Source organism: Terrapene carolina, unplaced genomic scaffold (assembly GCF_002925995.2).
Source record: "Terrapene carolina triunguis isolate 2854851 unplaced genomic scaffold, T_m_triunguis-2.0 Scaffold585, whole genome shotgun sequence".
In the NCBI taxonomy this organism is placed as follows: domain Eukaryota; kingdom Metazoa; phylum Chordata; order Testudines; family Emydidae; genus Terrapene; species Terrapene triunguis.
This window is the reverse complement of record NW_020664936.1, coordinates 7,701-17,092: the sequence shown is the minus strand read 5'-3', so window position 1 is coordinate 17,092 and position 9,392 is coordinate 7,701. Positions and strand designations below refer to the sequence as shown.

The 9,392-nt window shown below is 65.6% G+C and overlaps 1 protein-coding gene across 1 annotated transcript; it reads right to left on the bottom strand.

Annotated features, from left to right (window-relative positions):
- Window positions 1–316: 316 nt before the first annotated feature.
- Window positions 317–7,089, bottom strand: FAM83E (family with sequence similarity 83 member E). Its single transcript, XM_026659141.1, has 7 exons — window positions 6,620–7,089; window positions 5,991–6,158; window positions 5,568–5,692; window positions 2,211–2,346; window positions 2,021–2,164; window positions 1,820–1,975; window positions 317–695 (listed from the first exon to the last, which is right to left on the bottom strand). Exons 1-7 carry the CDS (start codon window positions 7,058–7,060, stop codon window positions 462–464), a joined length of 1,404 nt encoding a protein of 467 aa, XP_026514926.1. The 5' UTR covers window positions 7,061–7,089; the 3' UTR covers window positions 317–461.
- Between the last annotated feature and the right edge of the window lie 2,303 nt (window positions 7,090–9,392).

Here is a 9,392-nt window from a genome sequence, read left to right as displayed (position 1 = left end):
GGGGGGCATGCCCGGTGCCTGCCAGCCCTGTGCCCCGAGTGGAGCTGAGCTGCCCAAAATCATCCTCCACCTCCCAGTTTCGTGTCCCAGTATAATCCGTACTCGCCCACTCGCAGGGCTGCAAAGCACCGAGCCCTGGCCCCCGCCAGGCCCCCCAGTTCCTCCCAGTAACACCGTTACCGTGGCGCCCAGGGCCGGGTTGATTCCAATGACTTCCTAGCCTCGGCTTTTCAACCCCAGTTAAACCCCGGGCTGAAAACAAGGCCCGGAGCGTTCAGGGCGTTCCCGTATAGCCCATACGCCGGCTCCGCTTCCTCCCAGTAACACCAATATAACTGCCTCCTGCTCACACGCTGGGTCCGGTGTAACCTACTGGCCTGCCCCAGTTGGGAGCAGCCTGGGGAGATGGGGGGGGGTCTCATTCCCCTCCCCTCGGCCCGCTGATACTGGTAGGCGCCCGTTCAATAGCGACGCTCCCTGCTGTAGCCGTGGGGGGCCCCCCAGACGCGGGGCAGGGCGGTAGGCCCGTGGTAGAGCTGCCCCTGCAGCCGGCCCAAGGCCCGGTAGCCCTGCGGCGGGGGCATGTAGGCGGGCGACAGGAAGATGAGGGGCTGGCGGGGCTCCTCGCTGGCAGGGGGCACGCCCCTCCGCCGCATCAGCGCCCGGGCTGGCGTGTCCTGCGTGCCCCACTTGTGCTTGCCCTGGGGAGAGGGATGGGGGGCAGCCCCCCAAGGGAGAGTTAGTACCATCTGGGAGCACCCCTGTACCCCTTGCCTGTCTCCCCACCCAGTGCCCCCTGCCCCCCAGCCCAGCATCCTCTGCCCCATCATCCCACCCCAGAGCCTCTCTGACCCCCAAACCTCTCCCCCTGCCATGCCCCCCTCAGGGCTCTCTTGCCCATGTCCCAGCAGCTCCACCTACCCCCCAAATCCTTCCAACCCTGTACCCCCATCTCCCCAGCCCAGCCCCCACCCTCTTACCCCCCCCATCTTCCCACCAAATGGGTCCCTGCGCCCCCCTGTATATCCCCCATCCCTGAATTCCCCCCCCACAGATCTTCCTGGGGGGGTCCCTGCCACGACCCCCCGCTCCAGCATTTCTTCACCCTGCCCCAGGGTCCCTCAGCACAGAGGGTTTGGGGGGGGGCAGGATCCCGCAGTGCCATGCCACCTCTGCCCCGCCCCCAGCCCCAATGGCAGCAAAGGAGAAAGGGAGGATGGCGAAGAGCCAGGGGACGAGGGAGGGAAGGGAAAGACGGGAGGGAAGGAGACACTGGAGCAGGGGAGACGCAGCTGGGAATTCAGGGGGTGGCAGGGCCTGGGGGAGCGGCGCTGCTCCCCCTCTGCCCCACAGCTCGCCCAAGGAGGGCAAAGGCCCCGTGGGGCAGAGCCGGGAGCGGCACCTGGGTCAATATTGACCCAGGGCGGAGGAGATGTTGCACTAAGGCAGGGCCCAGGGTGCAGCTGGGACTGGAGATGCAGGGGGGGCATCACGCCACCCCCAGCCCCGCCTGGGACGCATGGGAGTGGGGCAATCTCCGGCCCTGGGCCCCCAGGTCTGCCCCCTCCCTGGGATACACAGGAGCCCTGATCCCCAGCCCCCACCTTGGGATACACAGTCCCTCCAAATCCCAAACCTGGGATACACAGGGGACCCCCATATCCTAAAGCCCTGCCCCCTCCCCCAGGATACACAGGGCCCCCAAATCCCCAGCCCTGCCCCCCAGGATATACAGTGAACCCCCCAAATCCCCAGCCCTGCCCCCCAGGATTCACAGCCCACCCCCCTCCCGCTCCCTGGCCTGGCACTGCCCGCTCACCTTCGCCTCGTCCCCCGGCTCGGGGCCATCGCTGGAGCCGGAGAGCTGGGAGAGGCGGCTCAGGTCCCAGAGGGACTTGCTGGGTCTCTGCCCCGCGGCGCCCGCCAGCCGGCCTGGGCGGCTGCCCCGGTCCACGTCGCTCAGGGCGCTGTGGCCCTCGGGGCCCAGGCGCCGGGGCAGGGCGGGCAGCTCGTCGCCCACCGTGGCCCGGGTGACCCGCACCAGCTCCCACTCCCCGGCCCGGCTCTTGGCCACGGGCTGGGGGGCCACGGAGCGGCGCTCGACCACCCGGTGGGCGCCCTTGGAGAGCTGCAGCCCGCCCAGCTCGCTGCGGTAGGGGGCGGGCTGGCCGTTGGGGCGGCCGTCCCGAGGAGGGGCCGGGGGGCTGGGCGGGGGGGGCCCGGGCGGGCGCCAGCGGGCGGGAGGCAGCGTAGAGGGTCCGGAACTCGCGGTCGAAGGCCCCGGCGATCTCGCCCGTCAGCAACGTCACCAGCTGGCGGCTCAGCCGGGCGTCGCTCCATGTGAAGCTGCGGAGGGGGTGGGGGGATAGTGGGGTGCAGGAGGGAGAGGGGAAGGAGGATAGCAAGATGTGCAAGGCCAGGGAGGAGAGTGGGGTGCAGCAGGGAGGGTGGGAGAACAATGGGGTGCAGGGGTGAGTGGGGGGATATCGGGGTGCAGGAGGGGTGGGGAAGGTTCAAGTGGGGTGCAGGAAGGGTGAGGGGGGATAATGGGTGCAAAAGGGGTGAATGGGGGATAATGGGGTGCAGGCGGGATGGTGGAGGGGTGAATGGGGGATGGTGGGGTGCAAGTGAGGACAGTGGTGGGGGAGGGGCGAGTGGAGTGCAGGGGGATGGGAGAGGGACCAGAGGATAGCGGAGTGGGGGGGCGGGGTGAGTGGGGGAGGGGCAAGTGGGGTGCAGGGGGACGGGAGACAGGGAGAGAATGAGAAAAATTAAATGTTCTGAACGAACAAAATTGAAACGTACCCAAGGAAAATAAAATGCTGGGAAATGGGGGACCCTGAACGCCCCCCCCCCGGGGCAAACGGCACCTTCCCCGCAGGACAGCGTCCGCTCAGGGGAGTGTGAACAGCGACGTCGCACCCCGCTGCCCGGTGCTGAGGGGCGACCACCTGGTTCTACCGGGACCCCCTGCCCAGCGCTGCGCTCTCCTTGTCCCTACGCACTGAGGCCACGAGGCAGGGGGCACTTAGGGAAGCGGACGGCCACAGGCCCAGCTGAGATTGGGGATCCCCCCACTCCCCTTCCCAGCCCCCATGACTCTGCGTGCACCCCCGGACACCTGGGTCCTATTCCCAGTTTCCAATACCTCCTGCATGACTCTACATTCACTCCCGGATGCCTGGGTTCCATTCCCAGTTTGCCATCCCCCCCAACTCCCCTTCTCATCCCCCATGACTCTGCGTGCACCCCCGGACGCCTGGGTCCTATTCCCATTTCCAATCCCCCCTGCATGAGTCTGCATTCACACCTGGACACCTGGGTCCTATTCCCAGTTCTCACTTCCTGCTGTCCTGTCCCCCCGCCTCGTTTAATCCACCCCAACTCTGCTGACTCCTCACCCGGATCCCCATGGCACCCAGGTCCCCCACAACCTGCGGGGCTGGGGACCCCAGGACCCCTAGCTCGGCGCAGAGACAACCACACCAGCCGTCGCCCTGTGCCAGGGCTTTATTCCTCCAACGCCTCTTCACGCGCACACACACACACCCGCCCCAGTCTCTCACAGTGCCCCCAGCAGGACAGCCATGCCCAGCACCAGCTGCAAGCCCATGCCGGGTCCTCGCGGGCGGGCGCTGGCCCCGTTACACAGGCTGCCCTTGCAGCACTGGGTGACCAGGCTGTAGGTCACCCCCATGTGGGTGACGGGGTGCTCCTTGCCGCAGCGCATGGCCCGGGTGCAGCCCTTGGTCTGGATGAGGGAGACGCCCAGGGCGGCGCCGTGCCCCACGAAGCAATCCTCGTCCGGGGCGCAGCTCATGCGGGTGCTGGGGCAGTGGCGGGAGGATGTCATCTCGCAGAAGAAGCACTCCTTGGGGCTGGCGCCGGGCAGCGCCAACACGAGAGAGAGCGCCAGCAGGGGCAGCATGTGAGCAGCAGGGGGATCACACAGATGGGGAGAGCAGAACCGGAGGCTGGATCCGGGCTGCTCCAGGGACGTCAGAACCAGGTCCCGGCCCTCCTGCTCCAGCAACTTCAGAACCAGAGTCTGGATCCGGGCCGCTCCGAGGACGTCAGAACCAGGTCCCAGCCCTCCTGCTCCAGCGACTTTAGAACCAGGGTCTGGATCCGGGCCACGCCGGGGACGTTAGAACCAGGTCCCAGCCCTCCTGCTCCAGCGACTTCAGAACCAGGGTCTGGATCCAGGCTGCTCCGGGGACATCAGAATCAGGTCCCAGCCCTCCTGACCCAGCAACTTCAGAACTGGGGTCTGGGTCCACCCCGCAGAGGGGATGTCAGAATCAGGGTCTGGATCCAGCCCTCCTGGATCCAGCAACTTCAGAAGCGGAGTCTGGATCCGCGCCACTCCAGCAACCTCAGAACCAGGGAATGAGTTGGATCCCAACTGCTCGGATCCAGTCACTCCAGAACCAGGTGGGAGCCGCCAGGACTCGGTGAGTTCAGAACCAGGGTCTGGCTGGAGGATCCGGACGCCCAGCCCCTCCGAACGTGTCTGTCGCTAACTGGGTCGCTCTGGGCTACCGGCCGTGGGCGCTGCAGACAGCTCAGTGCTGCCCCGAGCCCCCTTGCCCAGAATGAGTAGCCCAGCAGCAATGACCTCACAATACGGCTGCAAGATTCTCATTGGCCCATTCCAGCCAGAGCCTGGTGATGTCACAGTGAGTGATGTCATCACTGCACCGTGATGTCACAGTGAGTGATGTCACCATGAGGTCTGGAGCCCAGAGAGAGTGATGGAGTCATCAGTTAAAGAGTGGTTAGAGTGGAGGGTGGAGGGGGCTGGGAGCCAGGACTCCTGGGTTCTCTCCTCAGCTCTGGGAGGGGAGAGGGGTCTAGTGGTAAGAGCAGGGGGGGACTGGGAGCCAGGACTCCTGGGTTCTGGCTCTGGGAGGGGAGTGGAGTCTAGTGGTTAGAGGAGGGGGGCTGGGAGCCAGGACTCCTGGGTTCTATTCCCATCTCAGCCCCTAATACTGTCACAAACACATTGCGGGATCTAGGGGTCTGGTCCCTTCCCCATGCTCTGCTGCAGGATTCCCCTTCTGCAGCATGGGGGTGCTGACCCCTCCCCAGTAGGGGGCTCACCAGGGGGCACTCTCCCTTCTGCAAAGCACAAAGGGGTGGTATATCACCCCCAACACACACACACCCGCCAGCACCCACGATGCCCCGCATCTTGGCACCCGCCGTATGATCCGCGCATCCCAACACTGCTTAAACCGAGAGCTTTTCTCTCCACTCGTGAACTGAGTTCAGTACGTTCTCAGCCTCGCTGCCCAGCCGGCCGGGTCCGTCCCCCTCACACAACCCCCCCACCCCCACCCCATTGACACCCAATTGCAGAGACCAAGGCCCGGTGCTGAGATGTGGCCTCTCTGGGGTGGGGAGCAGGGGCTGGTTGTACGGGGACCCCTCAGCTGGCGTGGAGAAGGCCCCACAGGGCTGGGACAAGACGGGAGATGCTAAAGGAAACCCCCTGGTGCTGCAGAGAGCGGGGGGCCCAGGCGGGAGTGCTCTCCCCTCCCATTCATCCCTGATGCCCCCCTCACCTGTAGCTCCCCGTTATCACCGTGTCCCCATCGATCAGCAGGAATTTCTCCTTCAGGGTCCCAGTGACCTGTTTGTGCTGTCGGCTCCAGAAGGTGCAGCCCGCAATGACCCGGACCCGCAGGTTCTGGGTGGGGGGGGAGGATGCACAAAATCAGAAGCTGGGGCCAAAGCAACATTTGGGGGATCCCCACCCCCAGGGCAGATAACCAAAGCCAGAGGGGGTTGGGGTCCCTGAGCGTAGTCGAACACCCCCCAGATCTCCGTATCCCAGTCACAGAGCAGGTCCCCCCGCTTTTCTCCCTTTGCAGTCCCTTCCCCTCTAGGGGGCCAGTAGGGGGGCGCCCTCCCCTGGCAGTCAGGGCTCGTCCCATTGCCCCAGGGCAGCACTAGGGGGCGCTGGGCTGCAGGGGGCCAGGCCTCACCTCCATGTAGCGCACGTTGAGGCAGGCGCCCTCTGCCATGCTGAGGAAGGCGGCCAGGTGCTGCTCCCCCAGGATCAGGTACACGGGGACCCCGCGCTGCATGCCGGCCTCGTGCAGATCCAGCAGGATATCGGGGTCCGTGAAGACGTCCATCACTATGGCAACCACCTGGGAAACACCCCACAAAGAGCTGCTGCACACATCCCGTCTAGGGGGCGCCGGCTCCCATCCGGCCCCAGGGCAGAGACCGGCCGGCTCGGGTGTGGGGGGGGGGGAGGAGACTGAGCAGGGTAGGTTGGGCTCCCAGCACTCGGTATCATTCCTCTGGGACTCCCGACAACAGGTCTAACCCCACTCCCCTCCCAGAGCCGGGGAGAGAACCCAGGGGTCCTGGCTCCCAGCCTCCCTGCTCTAACCACTAGACCCCACTCCCCTCCCAGAGCCAGGGATAGAACCCAGGAGTCCTGGCCACCAGCCCCTGCTGCTCTAACCACTAGACCCCACTCCCCTCCCAGAGCCAGGGATAGAACCCAGGAGTCCTGGCTCCCAGCCCCTGCTGCTCTAACCACTAGACCCCACTCCTCTACCGGAGCAGAGGATGGAACCCAGGCGTCCTGGCTCCCTGTTACCTTGGCAGCCTGCTGAATTTTCCGGCGCACCAGCTCCTTGACCTTGGGGGCCCCGTCCCCCGGCGGGTGTGTGTAGACCTCCGCATGGGTGATGCCCTTCCAGTTCCCAGCCAGGGGCCAGCCCAGCTCCAGTTCGGGGATGGGCTCGTCCGAGCACCCGGGCCAGTAGCTGAGGCTGAGCTCATCGGCATCCCCGTCCCGCTCCCCCGCTGGCTCTGGGACATCCCGGGCCGCCTCGGCCAGGTGCCGGAGCTCGTCGTCGGACAGGAAGGAGCGCAGCCCGTCCTGCGCCAGGCGCTGCGTGTAGGCCGACTGCCCTCCGGCCAGCAGGGCCTCCACAGCCAGCCGCTGCCCTTCCGAGTAGAAGAATTCGGGGCTGGATTCAGTCACCGTGGTACCTGGGGGGGCGTCCTCCAGGCAGTCCAGCTGGGAGGCCGCCATGAGCCCCGTGGCGAGTGGTGCTGGGGTTGGGGGGCACCCCCCCAACACACACACACACACACAATCAGTGAGACAGACAAAATAGATACACAGACACCTCCCCAACACACCCTGCTCTCTGCCAACCAACCTGGCCACCAGGTCAGATGGTCAGTCCTCTCTCTCTGCGCCAGGCGCTGCCCAGACACAAAGTCACCGAGATCGGGGCCCCATCGGGCCGGGCACTGCCAGACACAGAATCACTGAGATCAGGGCCCCATCGAGCCAGGCGCTGCCCAGACACAGAGTCGCCGAGTTCAGGGCCCCGTCGGGCCGGGCGCTGCCCAGACAGAGCTGACAGTCGTCAGTCCTTCCCGTCCCCTGTCCAAAGCATGGCGCCTAATCCCTGTTCGGTTCGCCGCAAGCCCCCACGCGCAGCACCCTGCACCTCCGATGGTGCAGTCCTAGGAGGTAGCGACATCTGTAGGGAAACACCCCCACACCAAGGGGTGTCTCTGTCCTGGGGCACCTCACAGCTGGTCCCCACCCCTGTCTGGCCTGGGGGGCAGACGTGAGGCTGGGCTAGGGGTCAGAGGGACAGCTTCAGACTGGGGAGACCCGAGTTCAAGGTCCTGCTGCGCTATGGCCCTGGTCTCTCTGTGCCTCAGTTTCCCCAGATACCACAGTGAGGAGTATCTAAAACAGACGGGTGCCTCTGTCATGCTGGCACAGACCTCTCCTGGGCCAATCAGCACCTGTGAGTGCCCCCGGGACCCAGCCCTCGGCAATCGGGTTCCTGCCCTGGGGGGCTCCACCGGTCGAAGGCCCTAGAGGGAGGGAGACAAGGCTTCAGGGCAAGATCCCAGCTTTGGGGAAGAGAGACACACCCCACCGCCCTGGTCACGGCTGGGCGCTGCAGCGGAAGGTGCGATAAGATTAGATTCAAAGGGTGTGTTTTTGGTTTCCCACCTCCATTTCTGTGAGTTATAGGGCTATGGGCTGGACAGGGCATGAGGTGCAATGGTTAGAGCGGGGGGAGGGGGGGGGCTAGAAGCCAGGACGCCTGGGTTCTCTCCCTGGCTCTGGGAGGGGAGTGGGGGCTAGTGGTTAGAGAAGGAGGGCGCTGGGAAACAGGACGCCTGGGTTCTCTCCCTGGCTCTGGGAGGGGAGTGGGGGTCCAGTGGTTCGAGCCGGGGGGCTGGGGTTCTATCATAGACCATAGACTCTCCCCTTCCTGCCCCCCAGACTCCCAACAAGGAAAAACCTAATCACCAGGGCATAGTTTCCTGCAAACAAACAGAACCAGCCCTGCCAGGGATTAATCTCGTAAAATCGAGGAATGGGGAAGAGCAGCAAGAAAGACCCATAATGGGGCCCAGGCCCCCATTCCCCGCCAAGAACCAAGTCCTGGCTCCCAGTCCCCCCGCTCTAACCCCCAGCCCCCACTCCCCTCCTAGACCCGGGGAGAGAACCCAGGAGTCCTGGCTCCCAGCCCCCCTGCTCTAACCACTGCAACCCACACCTACCTGCCCCAGGGATCCGGGTTCATATCCTCCGCCCGGGGCTCTGTCCTGTCCCTGTTAATGATTCCCCAGGCTGCGCTCCTCCCCCTGGGCTCCGCCGGCCCCGCCCCCCGGCCCCCCAGGCAGGCCTTGGAGCTGGGCCCAGGTGTTCCTTGGAAGTTAAAGGGGAAGGCGGCTGGGCCCTCACCCTGCCCGCTGAGCAAACAGGGCGGGCGCGGGGATGACACCCAGGCAGCGGGTGACAAATGGGGCCGGGGGCACTTCACCTTGGGGTGGCACCAAATAATCACCCCTGAGTTGGCAGCGGAGGTCCTCCAGGGCTGTGCAAAGGAGGCCAGGAAAGAGTCAAAAGGGAACCCAGGCCTCCTGGCTCCCAACCCTCCCCCGGCTCTAACCACTAGCCTCCACTCCCCTCCCAGAGCCAGGGAGAGAACCCAGGAGTCCTGGCTCCCAGCCCCCCTGCTCTAACCACTAGCCCCCACTCCACTCCCAGAGCAGGGGATGCAGGGCCTAGCCCTGGCCAAACCCCTCCATGTGTATCTATGGGGCAGGGGGTGTTCAGGGCCGGACTGCTGGATCTGGAGGTTTGCTCTGGGGCTAACCGGTCCGTCACCCCCCCATCCCACTGGGGCGGGGGGCAGCATCTGCCTGGCAGCCCCTGGCACCGAGCCACCGCCGGCAGCATCCCGGATCTGGGCGGGAGCCAGGTGCAGGGCCTGGCAGCCAGATGGTTGTTACCAGAATCCCCAGGCCCCAGCGCCAAGATAACACGAACCTGCCGGACCGGTTGGGCTGCCATGGGATCCTGCAACCCCCGAGCCTGCCCCCCC

Bases quoted from the DNA above. Each gene is read 5' to 3' on its own strand.
- FAM83E (XM_026659141.1), bottom strand. From the start codon at position 7,060: ATGGCGGCCTCCCAGCTGGACTGCCTGGAGGACGCCCCCCCAGGTACC. The intron at 6,159-6,619 runs GTAACAGGGAGC...GGTGTTTCCCAG, and splicing joins AAATTCAGCAGGCTGCCAAG to GTGGTTGCCATAGTGATGGA. The intron at 2,347-5,567 runs GTGAGGGGGGCA...CCCCCTCCGCAG, and splicing joins GTGATAACGGGGAGCTACAG to CTTCACATGGAGCGACGCCC.